Genomic DNA, 20,178 nt, shown 5'->3' with positions numbered 1-20,178 from the left:
GTAGCCCCACAAATAAACTTTCTGAGTCTAGTTGAAAATTAAAATGGTGAAAAAGACATTTTAATGTCTACTCCCAGAGGTGTTTCTCTTTTGGTATTACCGAGAGATAAAGAACACCAATCTGGGAATCAGGAGACCTGAATTCAAGTCCTGACTTTCCTGTTTATTTGCTCAATTGATTTCTGTGGTTGTGGCAATTTTCCTTCTCTGTAAAGTGAAAGGGTTGTAATAGTTACTAGTATCTCTTTTTTTTTAAGAAATTCACGTTCTTTTATTTATTTATTTATTTATTTATTTATTTATTTATTTATTTATGACTGTGTTGGGTCTTCGTTTCTGTGCGAGGGCTTTCTCTAGTTGTGGCAAGTGGGGACCACTCTTCATCGCGGTGCGCGGGCCTCTCACCATTGCGGCCTCTCTTGTTGTGGAGCGCAGGCTTGGTAATTGTGGCTCACAGGCCCAGTTGCTCCGTGGCATGTGGGATCTTCCCAGACCAGGGCTCGAACCTGTGTCCCCTGCATTGGCAGGCAGATTCTCAACCACTGCGCCACCAAGGAAGCCCCCACTAGTATCTCTTTTAACAAGGATTTTTTTTTTTTTTTGGGTGCGTTGGGTCTTTGTTACTGCGTGTGGGCTTTCTCTAGTTGTGGTGAGCAGGGGCTGCTCTTCGTTGTGGTGTGCAAGCTTCTCATTGTGGTGGCTTCTCTTGTTGCGGAGCACAGGCTCTAGGCACGCGGGCTTCAGTAGTTGCAGCACGTGGGCCCTAGAGCACACGGGTTTCAGTAGTTGCTGCTCGTGGGCTCAGTAGTTGCGGCACGCAGGCTCTAGAACACGCGGGCTTCAGTAGTTGTGGTGCTCAGGCTCAGTAGTTGTGGCTCGCGGGCTCTAGAGCACACGGGTTTCAGTAGTTGCTGCTCATGGGCTCAGTAGTTGCAGCACGCGGACCCTAGAGCACACAGGTTTCAGTAGTTGCAGCTCATGGGCTCAGTAGTTGCGGCACATGGGCTCTAGAGCACAGGCTCAGTAGTTGTGGCACACGAGCTTAGCTGCTCCGCGGCATGTGGGATCTTCCCGGATCAGGGCTCGAACCTGTGTTCCCTGCATTGGCAGGCGGATTCTTAACCACTGTGCCACCAGGGAAGTCCTAACAAGGATTCTTTAACTCTGTAATGAGAGAATCATATTTACTTCATCTCTGTGGTCTTTAATAACCAGAAATTATTTTAAAGTCCTTATTATGTCAGTAACCTGTTGCCATCATTTATGGTGCATAGACCATTGAGTGACTGGAATGATATACCTATAAAGTAAGGGATAGTTGACAAGGAAGTATTTTTGTCTTTATTTTTTGAATAATTGAATGGCATATGTACTTTGCTCCCCATCAGTCATGGTAGCCAGTGTTTGGCAATGTGTGTATTTTTATTGCAAACTGTGCATTTATTGGATATTTACATATTTTTAAAAAGTGTACAATTAATGTAATTTGTAGTTTGGTTGACAAATGACTGTGAAGACAACCACTTGAAGTGTCTAGTTTTTATATTGCAAGATAGTGTTTAATATTGAGATATATTATTTGTAAAACATTTTGTATTCAGTGAGTATCAAGCTAAAAACAGTATACAGTTTACTCAATTTCTCCATTTTAGAGTTAAGTGCCTGCTGAATTATACAAGCCTTAATTAGAAAATAAACTTACCATTTTTATTAAATGCTTATTGAAAGACAAAGATGAATATTCAAAAAATAAGAATCCTCATATCACCCACCATTCCATTTTAGAGATGACTTAGACAGCACAGTTAACGTTCTTAGTCATATCTCAGTTTTATAAATAGAATTCTAATTCTTGCTTGGAGCAGATAACATTCCTTCATTTTGTGCCTTGATTCAAGTGTAATTCTCGGTATCCACAATGAGTAAAGAGAAACTATAGCCTGCTGTCATAATTAATTTGGGTAATGGAGCCTAATTTACTTAATCCCTGTATTTCAGTTAATTTATAAGGACAGCTTAGGAGACTGTCCTGAGTGGCATTGTTGAATATCTTTCCAGATAACTGAGCTGCAACAGGCTGAAAAGCACCATATTCCTTAGATAAGGGAGGCATGGATATGATACGCCTTACAAATCCTATAATATTTTACATTTTACCAACAGTTTACTTACACATTGTTCATTTGATCTTTGCAGCTAACCTGTGGTATTTGCTGAGATTTGTTTTATTAGATTTACATCTATATATCTATTTTCTCTTTTTTGGGGTGCAGTGCAAATGGTATTGCATTTAAAATTTTTATTTCCATGCATTTATTGCCAGTGTATAGAAATACAATCGATTTTTGTATAGTAATCTTCCATCCTGTGACTTTCCTGAACTCAAAATTTCTGGAAGGTTTTTTTTGTTTTGTTCTTTTGTTTTTAGATTCCTTGGGATTTTCTGTGTAAACAATCGTGGAGAAAGTTTCTTTCTTTCTTTCTAATCTATATGTCCGTTATTTCCTTTTCTTGTTTATTGCACTGGCTAGAACTTCCAGCATGTGTTACATAAGAGTGGTGAGAGCCTATATCCTTGCCTTGTTCCTGATCTTAGAGGGGAAGCATTCAGTCTTTCATCATTAAATATAATGTTAGCTGTAGATTTTTTGTAGGTGCGCTTTATCAAGTTGAAGTTCCTATTCCCTGTTTTTCTGAAAATTTTGTCATGAATATGTGTTGAATTTTGTCAGACACTTTTTTTACATCAATAGATAGGCTCATGTGATTTTTCTTTAGCCTGTTACTGTGGTAGATTACATGGATTGATTTTCAAATATTGAACCAACTTTGCATCCTGGAATAAACCCCACTCAATCATGGTATATAATTTTTTTTTATGTCACTGAGTTCTGTTTGCTAATATTTTGTTAAGGAGGTTTATGTCTATTTTCCTGACAGATATTGGTCTGTAGGTTTCTTTTTTGACACTATCTTTTTCTGTTTTTGGTACTGCTGGTGATACTACTTTCATAAAATGAATTGTGATGTGTTCCCTCCTCTTCTGTTTTCTGATAGAGAGTATATAGAATTGGTGTTAATTCTTCTTTAAACCTTTGGTAGAATTTTCCAGCAAAACCATCTGGGCCTGGAGGTTTCTCTTTCAGAGGGTTTTGAATTATGAAATCAGTTTCCTTAATAATTATATGGCCATTCAGTTTATCTGTTATATACAAGATGAGTCATGCTAGTTTGTGCATTTTGAAGAATTGGTTTATTTCATCTAAATTGTCAAATTAATGTGTGTAGGATTGTTCTTACCACTCCCTTATGATCCTTTTGATGTCTTCAGGGTCTGCAGTGATATCCCATTTCATTACTGATATTGTAATTTGTGTTTTCTCTCCTTTTTATTTTGTCAGGCTTGTCAATTTTATTGTCCTCTTGAAAGAAATCTTTATTTCTTTGATTTTTCTCTGTTTTTCTTTATTCAATCTCATTGATTTCTGCTCTTTATTATCTTCTTCTGCTTGCTTTGAGTTTATTTCACTCTACTTTCTCTAGCCTTTTGAAGTAGGAACTTAGATTACTGATTTAAGACTTTTCTTTTTCCTAATTATGACCCACAAACTTTGATATTTTGTATTTTAATTTTTATTCAGTTCCGTGTATTATAAAATTTCTATCAAGAAGTGTATCATTTAGTTTTCAAGTGATTTTTTTCATCTTTTTGTTACCTTTTAGTTATTGATTTCTAGTTTGATTGTATTATGGTCAGAGAAAGTACTCTTTGTAATTGCAGTTTTTAAAAAATTGATGTAATTTACTTTATGGCCCAGGGCATAGTCTATCTTGGCTTATATTCTGTGGACACTTGAAAAGAATGTGTATTCTGCTGTTGTTTAGTGGATTGTTCTATAAATGTCAGTTAGATTCTGTGGTTGGTGGTGGTGGTGTTGAGTTCTTACATGTTCTGTCAGTTGTTAAGAGGGGGGTGTTTAGGTCTCCAACTGTTGTGGATTTGTCTATTTCTCCTTTCAGTTCTGTAAGTTTATCCTTCACATTTTTATAGCTCTGTTTAGTACATACACATTTAGGAATGTTTTGTCTTCTTGATAATTTGACCCTGCTTTCATTATGTATTATCCCTCTTTGTCCCTGATAATTTTCTTTTTCATTATCTGATGTTAATATAACCATCATGCTTTCCTTTTGTGTTATTTGCTTGATATATTTTTTCCATCCCTTAACTTTCAACCTCCCTATATTTTTATATTTGAAGTGAGTTATTTAAAGACAGCATAAAGGTAGGTTATGTTTTAAATGCATTTCTACCAAATCTCTGTCTTAATAATTGGTGTAGATGGACCGTTTACATTTCATGTAATTATTGATATGCTTAAGTCTGCCATTTTATTTGTTGTTTTTGGTTTTTTCTACTTTTCATTTCTCTATTTTCTTTTTCCTGCATTCCTGTGGGTTATTTGAACATTCTTTAGAATTCCATTTTGACTTATATATAGTGTTTTTTTGAGTCCATATGTTTGCATATGTAGTGGTTGCATTACATTACATTATGTATACATAACATTATATATACATATCACAGTCTGTTGATGTTATCATTTTATCAGTTCAAATATGTAAACCTTACCTTTTTTCATGTACCTTCACCCTCACCCCATTTATAATTGTCTTAAATATTTCCTTTAAATAATATTTCCAACAACATCAGTGTTACAATTTTTTCTTCAACCTGCACGTATAATTTTGAAAACTCGAGGAGAGGGAAAGCCTATGTGTCTGCCCATATTTTTGCTTACCTTGTTCTTTCTTCTTTTCCGATATTCCAAGTTTCCATGTTTTTATCATTTTCTTTCTGTTTATAGAATTTGTTTAGCTAGGGATTTTTTTTGGGGGGGCGGTCTGCCGGCCACAAATTGTCTTTGTTTTCTTTTGTCTGAGAATGTCTTGATTTTCCCTTAGTTCTTCTAGGATATTTTCTCTGAGTATAGGATTCTGGGTTGACATTTCTTTCAACTCTTGAAAAATATTTGCTACTTTTCTCCTGGCCTCTGCGGGCTATGATGAGGATTCCACTGTTGTTACAATTCGTTTTCCCCTATAGGTTAGGTGTTATTTCTCTCTCTGATTGCAAGGTTTTTGCTTGTGTTTCGTTTTCAGAAGTTTATAACTATGATGTGTCTTGGCATGGATTGCTTTGGATTAACCTAGTTTAGTGTTCTCCTAGTTTTTTGAATCTGCAGGTTTATGTCCTTTGACAAGTATGGGAAGTTTTCGTATATGGGAAGTCATTATTTCTCATGGTACTTTTTGTCCTCTCTTTCTCCTTTCCTCCCAGTACTCCAGTGACATGAAAATGTGGGTCTTTTCTTGTAGTCCCACAGGTCCCCAAAAATTCTGTTCATTTTTTTCTTTTTTTTTATTAAAATAGTTGATTTACAGTGTTTTGTTAATTTCTACTGTACAGCAGAGTGATTCAGTTATACACATACATATATATACACATTCTTTTAAAAATTCTTTTTCATTTTGGTTTATCACAGGATATTGAATGTAGTTCCTCATGTTATACAGTAGGACCTTGTTGTTTATCCATTCTAGATATAATGGTTTGCACCTGCTAATCCCAAACTCCCAATCCATCCCTCCCCTACTGCCCTCTCCCTTGGCAACCACAAGTCTTTTCTCTATGTCTGTGAGTCTGTTAATGTTTTGTAAATAGGTTCATTTGTGTCATATTTTAGATTCCACATATAAGTGATATCGTATGGTATTTGTCTTTCTCTTTCTGACTTACTTCACTTAGTATGATAATCTCTAAGTCCATCCATGTTGCTGAAAATGGCATTATTTCATTCTTTTTTACAGCTGAGTAGTATTCCATTGTATATATTTAACACATCTTGTTTATCCATTCATCTGTTGATGGACATTTAGGTTGTTTCCATGTCTTGGCTATTGTGAATAGTGCTGCTGTGAATATAGGGGTGCGTGTATCTTTTTGAATTGTAGTTTTGTCCAGATATATGCCCAGGAGTGGGATTGCTAGATCATATGCTAGATATATTTTTAGTTTTTTGGAACCTCCATACTGTTTTCCATAGTGGCTGCACCAACTTACATTCCCACAAATACTGTAGGAGGGTTCCCTTTTCTTTACACCCTCTCCAGCACTTGTTATTTGTGAACTCTTTAATGATGGCCATTCTGACCAGTGTGAGGTGGTACCTCATTGTAGTTTTGATTTGCATTTCTCTAATAATTAGCAATGTTGAGTTTCATTTCATGTGCCTGTTGGCCATCTGTATGTCTTCTTTGGAGAAATGTCTATTTAGGTCTTCTGCCCATTTTTCTATTGGGTTGTTTGTTTTTTGTTGTTGAGCTGTATGAGCTATTTGTATAGTTTGGAAATTAAACCCTTGTCAGTCACATCATTTGCAAATATTTTCTCCCATTCTGTAGGTTGTCTTTTTGTTTTGTTTATGGTTTCCTTTGCTGTAGAAAAGCTTGTAAATGTGATTAGGTCCTATTTGTTTATTTTCACTTTTATTTCTATTTCATTGGGAGGCTTTTGTTTGTTTGTTTGTTTTTAAGTCTATTTTCTCTATGTTCAGATTGGGTAATTTCTTTTGTTCTATCTTCCAGTTCACTGGGGTTCCCCCAGCCCCCATTCTGCTACTGAGCTCATCCACTGAGTTTTTTATTTTGGTTAATGCATTCTTAAGTTTTAAAATTTACATCTGATTCCCGTTTCTCTGTGTCTTCTATTTATTTGCTGAGACTTTGTATTTTTGCATATTTCAAGTGTTTGGAATTACTCATTCAAGAAATTTTATGATAGCTACTTTATTTTTTGTTAAATATCTTTATTGGAGTATAATTGCTTTACAATGTTGTGTTAGTTTCTGCTGTATAACATCGTGAATCAGCTACAGGTATACATGTATCCCCATATCCCCTCCCTCTTGAGCCTCCCCTCCACCCTCCCTATCCCACCCCTCTAGGTCGTCACAGAGCATCGAGCTGATCTCCCTGTGCTATGCAGCAGCTTCCCACTAGCCACCCATTTTACATTTGGTAGTGTATATTTGTCAGTACTACTCTCTCACTTCGTCCCAGCTTCCCCTCCTCTCCCTGTGTTCTCAAGTCTGTTCTCTACATCTGTGTCTTTATTACTGCCCTGCCACTAGTTTCTTCAGTACCGTTTTTTTAGATTCCTTATATGTGATCGCTACTTTAAAATCTTTGTCAAGTAATTCTAATGTCTCTGTCATCTTGGTGTTCACATCTCTTGATTGTATTTCTTTATTTAGTTTAAGATCTTCCTGGTTCTTGGTATGGTAAATTGTTGTTCTGGGTTTTTTTTAATTGACATCTGGACATTTTCAGATTATGAGAGTCTAGATCTTATTTAAACCTACCCTTTTATGAAAGGGTATGTCTTTCTCTGACACCACTCAGGCATTTGGTGGTTGAGGGGTGGGGGATTTCATTACTGCTATGGGAATAGACGCCCAGGTTCCCCACTCAGTTCCTTTTGACACCCAAGGGGGAGGGACCGACTGGGTGGAGGTAGAAATTTTGGCTCCCCATATGGTCTCCACTGAAACTGATGAGGGTGGTCTTACTACCAGTGAGCAATCATCAAAGTCCTGACTCTCCACTAGTCCTCCTCTGACACCAACCCAAGAGGAGGGAAAAGAGCACCTCATTACTTCCTTCTCTCTTACCTCCCTGGATAAGGTATTTGTAGGCCTTGTTCAGTCTCAAAAGGATAGAAGTCCAGGCTCCCCACTAGCCTTTGTTGGCATGGGTGAAAGTAGTGCCACAGTTTTTTCTGTGGTGTTTGGCTGGAGCAGAGCACTTATGATCTAAAAGTTTTCTTTCCTAGTCCTTTGACTAGAGAGAGCAGATTTTTTTTTTGGTCTGTCATACCCAAAGGCCTTTTTGGGTTGCTGCCTTCTTCAGCTTTAATCTGGGATATATGAGGCAAAAGAAAATCCTGGGAACTCATTACCATGTCATCCCTAAGGTCTCAAGGTTCCTGGGTAGTGTTTCTTCTTCTCTACATGTTTCAGTCTTATGTCTTTTATATACAGTGTCCACGGTTTTAAATTATACTTACTATAAGAAATAGTAAGAGAAATAGGGAAAAGTTCATCTATTCCATTTTCCCAAGTGGAAGTCTGAGATTCACATTCTTAAAAAATTTCAGGAGACATCCATTTCCCTGGCATAAGTATTAATAGTTAAAATGGTGGTGAGAAGTTTTTCCAGAGGAAAAGGCTTTCACAAAGCCTATTTTCAAGATAAGATTTGGTGAGACATTCCAAACATTATAGATATATTCCAGTATTTATAAAGCTGTGATGTAGAAATGAAGCACCCTCAGGGACTTCCCTGGTGGCGCAGCAGTTAAGACTCTGTGCTCCCAATACAGGGGGCCCGGGTTCGATCCCTGGTCAGGGAACTAGATCCCACATGTATGCGGCAACTAAGAGTTCACATGCCACAACTAAGGAGCCCGCGAGCCGCAACTAAGGAGCCAGCAAGCCACCACTAAGACCTGGCGCAACCAAATAAATAAATATTATTTTTAAAAAAAAAGAAAGAAAGAAATGAAATACTCTCAGCCTCATCAAGATGATCTGCCTAATTTCACCATACCCTCTACATCAGTCACCATAAGAAAGAAGCCTAGGACTCCTTGGTCGTCTCTCATCTACCAGATTGTCATTCACAATGTCTTAGTGAATCTCTTAACCTGACCTCATTTCTGTCTATCCCCAGCTCTCCAGACTTTTCCAAAATACTCCTTGAAACTCAGTGATCCTCCTCTGAACTTTACTGTTCTTGCCTCCTATCTGAAACCTGCATCCCCACCAAAACAAAATCCCAGTCAAAAGGCTGCCAGTATGGTAAAAAAAACTAGGACTGAAGGTGGCTTTTCTGGAGTTGGTACTGGAAGAAGCAGGTCTAGGCACTACCCTTAGATAGTGGCTAGAGGATAACTTAGGCAGAGAGTCTCAGTTATCCAGTGAGCTTCCAGGAAGACAGTGAAACAACTTGGGCAGAGACAAAGGTGGGACTGTAGGGAATGGAATTGAGAAAACACTTTCATAGTCACCTATAGAAAGGGGAAGATGGATTATGTAAGATAAAAAAACAAAACAAAACTTCTGTGAAGATCATGGAATTTGCAATTCAGGGTACTTGGGTCCTGTGGACATCTTGTCTTCAGTTTTCTACCAGAAGAGACTGTAACAGTTTGTTGGATATAATTGATTCAAGATATAATTGGTTCATAATTATTCTCAATTATGGTCCTACTTTAGAGCCCCTTATGGAGTTTTTTTGGGTTTTTTTTTTTTTTTTTTTTTGGCCACACTCTGCAGCATCCAGAACTTCCCCAACTAGGGATTGAACCTGCACCCACTGCAGTGGAAGCCTGGGGAAGCACGGAGGCTTAACCACTAGACCACAAGGGAAGTCCTGGAGTTTTTTTTTTTTTAATCAGCTTTACTCAGGTGGAATTTTAAATGCACAATTTTAATTACAAGAGTATAGATTCATGCAGCCAGCCCAGTAAAGTCATCGAACATTTACATCATCCCCCAAAGTTTTTTTTGTACTTCCTCCCAGTCAGTTCTCCCAGCCTCAGGCAAATATCTGATTTGTGCTTAGTTACCATAAGTTAGATTTGCCTAATTTTTGAGAATCATCCTTGTTGTATCAGCAGTTTTCTCCTCTTTGTTGCTGAGTGATATTCTGTTGTATGGATATACCACAATTTGTTTACCTGTTCACCTGCTGATGGACATTTGAGCTGTGTCCAATTGAATGGAGTGTTCTATAAATGTCAGGTTAGCTTGATTGATGGTGTTGGTCATGTCTTTGTCCTTTCTGATTTTCTACCTATTTGTTTCGTCTATTACTAAGGAGTGTTGAAATATCTAACTAATTCTGGACTTTTTTAGTTCCTTTCAGTTATGTCTGTTTCATGTGTTTTGTATATTTGTTTTTGGGTATACATAGTTAGTATTCTTATGTCCTCTTGCTGAATCGACCCCTTTAACTTTATGAACTCTATCTCTGATGGTAATTGCTTTCTGATATTATTATAAATACTCCATCTTTTTCATAATCGGTTTTGTATGAGGTAACTTTTTCTATCCTTTTACTTTTAACCTGTGTCTTTATATCTAAAATGTGTTTCTTTTAGATAGCATGTTGCTCTTGCTTTTTTGTCCATACTGGCAATATTTACCTTTTAATTGGAGTGATCACAATTCACATTTAATGCAGTTATCAATATGGTTGATTTAAAATCTGTCTCACAACTTGTTTTCTCTTTGTCTCTTCAGATTTTTGTTCCTTTTCTCCTCTGCTTTCAGTCTTGCAATATCTGAGTACTTTTTATATATTGCATTTTATTTTCACGGTTGGCTTACTTTCTATCTCTTTTTTTTTTTTTTTTTGCTTTTTATTAAGTGGTTGCTTTAGAGTGTGCAGTGTACATATTTAACTTATTACAGTTATCTTCAAGTAATATACCACTTCACTTACAGTGTAAGAACCTCAGAACAGTATATTTCCATTCCTTCCCATTATTTGTGCCACATTTATCATTTACTTTTACTCTCTTTATATATATTATGTTAAATCACAGAGAATGTTTTCGTTAGTTTTATTTTACAGTTATCTTTTAGTGAAATTAAAAATGATTTATTAAAGATCTTTTATGTTTCCCAAAATATTTACCATTCCTGGCTCTGTTTATTGCTTTATGCAGATCAGGGTTACCATTTGGTATCATTTTCCTTCCACCTGAAGAACTTCCTTTAGCATTTCTATTAGTGAAAGACTTGCTGGCAACAAATTTTCTCATATTTTGTTTGTCTTTAAAAGTCTTTACTTTGATGTTAGTTTTGAATGATAGTTTTGAATGATAATTTTGCTGGATATATAGAACTCTAGATCGAAGTCTGAGGTATTTTATCTTTGTTCCTCTGTTTAAACATTTTTTAAAAATTTATTCACTTTCAGAAATTTGATGATGTTCCTTGGTGTGGTGTTCCCTTTGTTTGCCCTGCTCGGGTTTTTGTTTGTTTGTTTGTTTTTTAAACTACTTAGATACATGAGTTTATAGTTTTCATCAAATTTGGAAAATTTTCAGCCATTCTTCAAATCTTTTCTGTCCCACTTATAACCCCCTTCATCTGGGACTCCAGTTGCATGTATTAGACCACATGATTTTGACCTGTAGATCATTGAGGCTTTATCATTTCTTTTTAGAGTCTTTTTCATTTCTTTTTTGAGTCTTTTTATTTTCTGTATGCTTTAGTTTAGATAATTCTTATTGTTATGTCTTCAGGTACCTCTTCTTCTGCAACATCTAAATTGTTATTAATTACCATCCAGTGAACTTAGCACTTGGAATATATTATAAGTTTTTCATCTTTAAAAGTTCTATTGGGAATTCCCTGGTGGTCCAGTGGTTAGGACTCTGTGCTTCCACTGCAGGGGGCCCAGGTTCAATCCCTGTTCGGGGAACTAAGATCCTGCAAGCTTCAGGGCATAGCTAATAATAATAACAATAATAATAGAAAAAATGTTTTTTTTTAAAGTTCTATCTAGCTCTTTTAAAAATCTTTTATTTCTCACCTCATATTTATATATATTTTTTTATATCCTTAAGCATATGTGTAATAGTTCTTTTTAAAGTCCTTGCCTGGTAATTCAGTCATTCCTGTGACTTCTTAATCTGTTTCTCTTGACTAATTTTTATCCTAGTTTTGGTTATCATTTTACTATTTCTTTATATGTCTACTAATTTTTTATTGGTTAGTGGACATTGTGAAGTTTTATGTTCTGTGCTGGATTTTGTTACCTTCTTTTAAATCATGTAGACTTTGTTGTGGTAAACAGGTAAGATTTTTATGGGTTAGTTTAATCCTTTATAGCAGGGATCAGCAAACGTTTTCTTAAAGGGCCCGATAGTAAATATTTTAGGATTGTGGGTGATATGGTCTCTGTTGTAAGTTTTCAGCTACTCTTGTAGCTGGAAAGCAGCCATAGACAATATAGAAACACATGAGTGTTGCCATATTCTACTAAAATTTTTTTTAAAAAGCATTTTACTTTCCCATGGTGGTAGCTTGCTGACCCCTGCTTTAGTGGCTTGTTTTTAAGTTTTGTTTGAGTGAATTTGGGGTAGCTTTATTCTAGAACTAGTTTATTCCTTTTGGAGTGTCCCCTGATTGCCCTGGATGTTTGACAAGGATTCTCTACTCTAATTGGTTGAAACTCAGATGTTTCCTAGTCCTGTATGAGCTTTGGAAACTGTTCAGTTTACAGTGCTCCAGGCCTCCTTTGCCCAGTGTCATGGAGCTTCACTTGGTGCAGTCACAGCTCAATATTCCAGCAAAGGTTCAAGCAGACCTCTAAGCTTAGTTATAGAGGTCTTCTGGAGCACCTCCCTCCTCTAAGGTAATCTGCCCCTCAGATTCCAAGTTTAGTCTTCTCAAATCAGCAAGATAACTTTGATCTGCTCTGAATCCTCCTCCTCACTCTATAATCCAACCTCCCCCCCAAAAAAAGCCAGGGTGCCAGTAGAGCTCACCACATTTATTTTCCCTCTTTCAGGGATTACAGTCCCGTACTGCCTGTTGTCCAATATTTGAAAACTGTTCTTATGTATCTTAACTGGGTAAGCCCTGTCCTATTTTTGTCAACATGGTTGGAAGTGCCTATGGTAGTTTTAAAATAAATATCTTGATTTCCATTCCAGACTAGATTCTCTAGGGGTGGTGCCTGGGGCTCCCCCACCACAAACCTTTTTTTAAAGTTTCTTGGGATTCTGACACACAGTCAGACTTTCCTCTACTCATATCCTTGGCAAACTAATGGAGGTTGAGAGAGAATACGGTGACTCTGATTCATTTCTCCCCTGCACTCTCCTCCCTTCCTCTCCCCGCCGACCATTCACTCTGAACCTCACCCCAGAGTTCTTTGCTAGATAAAGCATGTTAAGGTAATATTTTTTAATTTATATTGTATATAGCCATTCATGGGCATTTGAAGAAACCTTCCAGAGATGATTTATCCAAATAGAATAAACAGGAAAGGATGAATGTCCCCCAGGACATCTGAACTTACAATGCTAAGGGACCACTACAAGAATAAAATTTATCTGAAGTCTTATTTTGACTTAAAAATTAATGCAAATTATACATTTAATTCTTTCATATATCATTATTTGTTTCAACGTGTATTTTAAATAACCACTTAGTAGAATTGACATTCCAGCAAAATGTACCATCTTTATCCTGTGACTTTGTATACCTCTTGATATGCCCCTAACTAGATTTATAACTTCCCTACTTGGTGAAGCACAACAATAGAAGCAGGTTTAGTTTCTAAATTATAAGTTACACTATGGATGATGCAGGGCTTGGAGGTACACTCTCCAGATACTTGATACATGTTTACATGAATGTTTCTTTGAGGGGAAAGTGTGTTTCAAATTCTAGTCAGCTGTCTAGTAGTCAGCATTTTTTTCACCTCTAGAATGTGGCTCAGGTTGGTTGCCACAGTAAAACAGAATGCTGCAGTGCCTTTTCTGGTATTGTAGATTCCTAGCTGACCTCGTTAAAACACTGTTGTCAAGGATAGTTGCAATCCTCTGAGTAGGGACTTGGTTACTTAAGAGCTACCAGTGATCGATCGATCGATCTATCTATCTATCTATCTGTTTCCCTAGAAATATTCTTTATTCCTTGCATTTCTGTAGAGTGAGTTTTCATGAATACAGATGTACTGCTGCCCAGTCATAAAGCAGTGGTTTCACTTGCACTTGGTTTCCACTGAAAACATTGATTTTTCTTTGCCATTCTACAGTACCTTCTCCAGGCAAATTCCGCTCCCCTGCAGCACCATCTCCTTTGGCTCTCCGGCAGCCAGTAAAAGCATTTAGTAACCATGGCTCTGGTTCTCCTGGTAGCCAAGAAACAACACAACTCATGCAAACCACCTCCTCACCTGGGCCTCCCATGGTTCAGAACACAGTCCCAGCAAATCCTCCCAGCAATATCAACAGCACTACTCTAACCAGACCTGCAGGGACAACTGTGATGAGAAGTGGCTTGCCCAGACCCAGTGCCCCTTCTGCTGGGGGTATACCAGTGCCTCGCAGCAAACTTGCACAGCCTGTTCGCAGGTAAGTGGCAAATGCCCTGCTTTGACCTTCTTGAGCGTAGGGAAACGGGTAGACTGGAATTATCCTCATCTCTGCATTTGATAGTGAAGATCAGGAGTCCTAGTGGGTTCCCACTAGCATCTTAGTACAATTTGAATAAAACATTACTTTCCTTGCGTAAGAAATTCTCACTTGGGACATTGGGGTATTATATCACTTTGGTTCAGGTTAAATTTACCCAGATGCCTAACATGATTAAGCATCTTGGTGAACTTCTAGAAAAAATTGTTAGAACCACTTCATTTGGATGTGGTATTTGTTCATTTTGAATATAATGATATTCAATAAAGATACTAAAAGCATAATAGAACCTAGAATGAGATTTAAGATAAAACTTCTAGCCATCAGGTCTGAGTATATAATCCAGGAGGGTGGTTTTCAAACCTCGCTACAATTCAGAATCTTCTGTGGAATTTATGTAAATATAGAGGCCTAAGTTTTACCCACAGAGAGTAGATCTGGTGTGAAGCCCAAAATCTGTAGGTATGCTGTTTTTAAATTTGTTTGTTTAATCTTCAGGTGATTCTCAGCCAGCCAGGTTCGGAACCATGTATCTGTAGTCTTCATCTACCTTTCAGGAATGTGCTTACCACAATCAGTAAACTTAGGTGTCAAATATAATTAAACTTGAAATATTTATTTGCATGAAAAAAGTGCTTTTGTGCTGTAAGCATTGAAACTGAATTACCCATACTTCTTTTATTCTAAGATAGCATATTACATTTCTGAATTCAATAGAGTATAAGCTTTTTGCTACGTACTATGCTAAATAACGTATCTGTACCTTATTTAGTTTTTACAATAGCATTAAACATGTAGGTACTGTTATTATGCCTGTTTTTCAGAGGAGAATATTAAAATTTAATGAGGTTAAGTAATTTGCCTAAGACTTCAGCTAGTAAGACCTTCAGTTCCAAGTATGTCTGACTTCAGAGTCCTTTTAAGCACTGTCCCATTCTGCCTCTCTCGTGATGGTGACACTACGCCTCTAATATCACATTCATCAATTTGCCCCTCAAATAAATAAGTAAATAATAAGCTTGGTGATCCATTCGGTTGGAAAAGACAAGACAATCTTTTCTCTTACTCAAGTGGCTATGTTAACAAAAAAAAGGTTAGTGCAGTCACCTGATGCCCAGTGAAACTTGAAAGTTGTGGACATGTTGAGTGTGGGATGGTTGCGCTAATAGCTGTTTAGAGCTTTGATCTCAGCAGTGCCCTAGAACATTGGATCGTGATGCCATCTGCAAAGTAATTAATATATATGGAAGATAAAATGGTAATGTTCCATAAAACCTTGCAAATCACTTTATAAATTGCTTTATTTCAGATCCTTGCCAGCTCCTAAAACCTACAGTAGCATGAAAGATGACAGTTGGAAAGATGGCTGTTATTGACCAGCAAAGACAAGAATGCAGAGTCCACAGCTTCATGGATACCCCTTCACCAGGCTAAAAGACAACTTTTATATGCAGACTGTTCAGATAAGACTCTTGGGATTTATAAAATCCCAGCCCTCTCTGTCTTAATTAGCACAAACTGACAGAGATGATCAAGCAGCACTTTAATGACATTTAACATCAGATGTGTTTGGTAATCATACAATCACTCTCCATGGAATCACTTTTAGTTTTGTTTAATAGAAACTAGGTTGATTTTTTAATATTTGACAGAGGCCAATATCTGGGCAAAAAACTAATGGATGCCAAAGAGAAATGCCCATTTGTAAATGAGAGAGTACCTTTGTGCACAAGAAAATGGTGAATTCAAGCTATCCAAAACTTCACATTCAACCTAATTTACTGTATAAATAGTATCAATAAATATTTGTGTTAATGAGAACTAATATTCTGACTACTTATCTAAAATGTTTCACTAGTTCTCCAGGAAACTAGATTGAGATGGCAAGGGGGCAGGGTGGGAAGAAACCTGGGCTAGAGATTTAAAACATGATAACCTAAATTTGGAAGAATCCTATAAGTTATTTTTGCAGATTGATTAGAAAAATTATTTTGTTTAATCTTAAGTTTTGGGTGTAGCTCACATATCACCACCACCAGATAGTGTTACAGCATGCATCCATCATGTTGCATTGACACATCAGACTTCTGTGTGTTTGTTTTGATTGCCAAAAGGGCTTAATATCAGTTGTACAATCTTTCTAAACTTTATAGCTCCTGGCTCAGGAAAGATAGCCTTTGCTATTGAAGCCACCTTCTTTCACATGCTGTCATCTGTTACAGAACTAAGAGTTCTTGTTTTTATTAGCAGGTTTCCATGATGGGAAAGAGCAAGTAGTATGTGTGTTTATTATTGATATAAATAACACCACCTCAGTGCTTACAACCTGGAACAAAACCATACAATAAGAGGGGGGGAGGGAAATCTATGCACTTACCTTACAAAATCTCTGGTAATGACAGTAGTATTGTTACTATTAATTGACACAATAGCCTATTACGTGGTGGGAAATTATAGCCTGCTGAATCCTACTTAAGTCGATCCACTTTAAACTAACTGTTTCAAAACATCCTTTGAAAATACTGCCCCTTTTAGATTCTGCCTGACATCAATTTTTTGCATTTTTGGTAACAAATGAAACCTACTACATATGACTGTAACCTGTTAAACACTTGCTCTATGATGGCCCTTATGTATATCTTGGAAATCACTTATTTTGGTTTTATTCGACTATTACCAGACTAAAACTTCCTTCTTCAGCAGGCTTCTCATTTTTCATGGTGAGGTCTGTTTTTAAGTATTTAATTTGAACAGCTCTAAAATATTGGCAGCTGGGTCACTAAAGGATTTTAGATATTTGAACATAAGTTCATTTCCTATTAGTCAAACACATTCTGTAAGTTGGCAAAAGAAATTGAGAGAGAAATGGGAAGCTTATATTCAGGATAGCACTGAGGTTGATAGGTTGAGAGAATGATAAAACTTTTAAAACCAAGACCCCTGTTCTGCCATGACGGACCCCATGGTAGACTTTATTAGCTTGACCAGTAGGTAGTCATTCAGTTAGCACAAACAGCTGGAGATTCAAAATGCCAGTGCTAATGTATTTGGGTGTATCATGCAAGGAAGAAATTTTATCCTTGGATTCGAGGGTGATGGGGATGGGTCAGGAAAGGATGGCGCCAGAATGCCACATGATGATGAACTTAAAAATGTTGCTTTTCAGAGGAAGATAAAGCATCTGTTTCGGGTAGAGGGGTATCGCGTGTAAAAATCTAAGTAAGTAAAAGAAAGAACTAGCCACTGTCTCTTTGAAACCACATATACACAAAAGAAAATAGGTCTCAGTTTTCAGTGCAACATTGGAAAAAAAAATGCTGCAATCTACTAATGAAAAGGAATTTTAACCCTATTACAAAACACCCATTACATTTTTAAGTTAGATTATCAGTTTCAAAAGGAATATTCAGGTTATTTAACTTTGTTTTTAAATGGCTGCATCAGAAAAAAAAATGTCTATTTTTTTTAATTAAAATATTTCATCACTTGTTAAAAACATATTTGGATCTGAGTTGGGTAAAGTATTATTTTACCTGCTGTTGTACTACCACAGACTATTGGCTTTTAGTTTCCTAAAGAGAAAAATTGCCTATTTACTAGAAAGCCTTTGTGTATTGCCAGTTTTTCTGTTTGGGAAAAATCTAAGGATTCACTGTGGTTAATCTTACAGATGAAGTGTGGATTTGATAAACTAGTGCCTATGATTTTAACTTATGTTTGATATATAGTAGTAAGGGTTTTATGAATGTTGATTATTTTTTTGTGCCAACAGCGCAGAATTGTCACTTATATGTAAGCAGAAATCTGTGAGCTCTGCTTCCAAAGTTATTTAATTTTCTCAGTGTTTGAATGTTATTTTTTGTAAGTGTGTTAATAAAAGTGTAAAGAATTGGAAAAAATATAAATATTCTTAACTCAAGCATTTGCTGGATCATTTTTCTACAAAACTTGTTTGTATAATATAAAACACTCTCTGAAGGGTTGGCTTTTTTTGGTTTTCATACCCTGGGAATCACATTTTGTAATACTGGGGACCATTCATAATTGTCAGATACTTTTAAAAATTATTATCTCAGTACGTCACTTTTATAAAAAAGTTTTTCTGAAAGGAAATTAGATACATGTGTCCCCAGATGTTTGTATAACTCTAGAATGATCTAGACTATGTATATTTAACTTTTTATTGAATGTACAGGCGTCCATTTTTGACGTTATGCATGGTCCTTTTAGATCACATGAAGTTTGATTTGCAAAAACATTTCTATAGCCGAACTTGTATGTGTGGTTGCCTCCTTAATAAACAACCTGACCATAATGTTTATTATTAAATTTATATTTGTTTTTTTAAGTGTTTTATTAATTTCTGGATATGGTAAGATCTGCCCCCCCTTCCCACCAGTTGCCTACAATTGGTAATAATAAATAGCTCAGTTGATTTTTTAAAAACACAAACCCAAATCATATTGCCCTTCCAGACTTGATCTCTGTGAGGTTGGAATGTATCATGTTCTATTCTCTCTGCCCTAGTTATTTCATATGTGGATTATTTGGGGGTAAAATTTGTAGTTTACTCAAAATTGCTATTTTCCTGGAACTTTTTAACTTGCTGTGAATTGATATCTAGTTAGAAAAAGATAGCATACGTAAAACAAGCAAAAAACTATTATATAAGAGTATCCAGGAGGGAAAATTACATTTTCAAACCAAATATGAATATTTGTTTAGTTGATCATGTGCATCTTTCTCTTATGGATAAACAGAAAAAATCAAGAATCGTACACTGTTTTATTAGTTCCCCGCATCCCTTTTGGAAGTTTTTACTGTCCTCCATGTTAAAATTAGTCTCACTAATGAGTCATAAGAAATGACACCTTCCTGCTTGAATTTTCTCCCAAGCCAACCTAAAAACTTTTAAGAACCATTTAAAATTAAATGCCATTATACTTGTAAATTAATGAATGAAAAGTTTACTTAAACTTGTTATATACCCTGTGTAACAGGAAAATGTATATGGTGGTTCTTGTGAATTATTTGCTGTATCAAAGTTTAGCTTTGAATTACAAAATAGAATAAGAATAAATGATAGTGAAACTAACTTGGAGGGAGGTAGTGAACAGCATGTTCACATGAGCATGAAGCCGAAGTTAGCAACCACTAACATATTTGAATGATCTAAATAAAAGTCTGAGTAGATTAAATGGCCCTCTGGTTACTAGTATACAACTCAGTTAAAACTATTAACTGCATGCTAATTTCACACCAATTCTTCACACTGGATAACTTTAATGTTTTCTCTTTAAAAAGAAGGGGGGGAAAGCTTTATTTCTTCTGATTTTAAAAATAATAGACCCATTACTTTTTTACTTAACTGAAAATACTAAGAAATATAAAAGGGGAAATGATCCCACATTTCACCTTGGGATCCTGCAATCCCACCTTCCAGAAATAAATATTTAAGTGCTGACCTTAACATGGTTATAAAATGCAGGTATCTCCCGCATTTCAAAGTTTCACTGTATGCCACTTTGCTTTTATGAAAGACCTATTAGTAGCTGTTTTCACTAACCAAAAGAAATCTGAAGAGTATTTTTGCTTTTATGAAAAAAGGGGAAAGCAAAAATAGCATTCAGTGTTTATTTTGCAGGGAGCAGTGCGCCCCACACTGTGAAGCTCCTTCATCAGGAACTACTCAGCATCTCAGCATCAAGCCACCATAGCTTGGAACTGTGTGAGCATCTGTTCTTTATCTTGATTTATTTTGTATACACAAAATAAATTAGTAAGTAAGTAAGATGTGTCCTCAGATAATTGCTTCTTCACTTTATGCCATTTCAACTTAGGAAAGGTTTCATAGAAATGCTTCTACTTTCAGTAGCCGGGGAAAACTATGAAGTGGA

At 36.3% G+C, this 20,178-nt stretch overlaps 1 protein-coding gene across 4 annotated transcripts in view; it reads left to right on the top strand.

Moving 5' to 3' along the window:
* The window catches only part of SLAIN2 (SLAIN motif family member 2), an 89,680-nt gene extending 71,480 nt beyond the window's left edge, over positions 1-18,200 (top strand). For all 4 annotated transcript variants that reach the window (XM_057547174.1, XM_007180767.3, XM_007180768.3 and 1 more), the window contains 2 exons: positions 13,903-14,221; positions 15,591-18,200. In XM_057547174.1, coding sequence (XP_057403157.1) covers positions 13,903-14,221; positions 15,591-15,657 — 386 coding nt within the window. In that variant the 3' untranslated portion in view covers positions 15,658-18,200. The remainder of the gene's footprint in view (positions 1-13,902; positions 14,222-15,590) is intronic.
* The last annotated feature ends 1,978 nt before the right edge of the window (positions 18,201-20,178 follow it).

Source organism: Balaenoptera acutorostrata, chromosome 5, assembly GCF_949987535.1.
Source record: "Balaenoptera acutorostrata chromosome 5, mBalAcu1.1, whole genome shotgun sequence".
Lineage (NCBI taxonomy): Eukaryota > Metazoa > Chordata > Mammalia > Artiodactyla > Balaenopteridae > Balaenoptera > Balaenoptera acutorostrata.
This window is presented reverse-complemented; position numbering and strand designations above follow the sequence as displayed.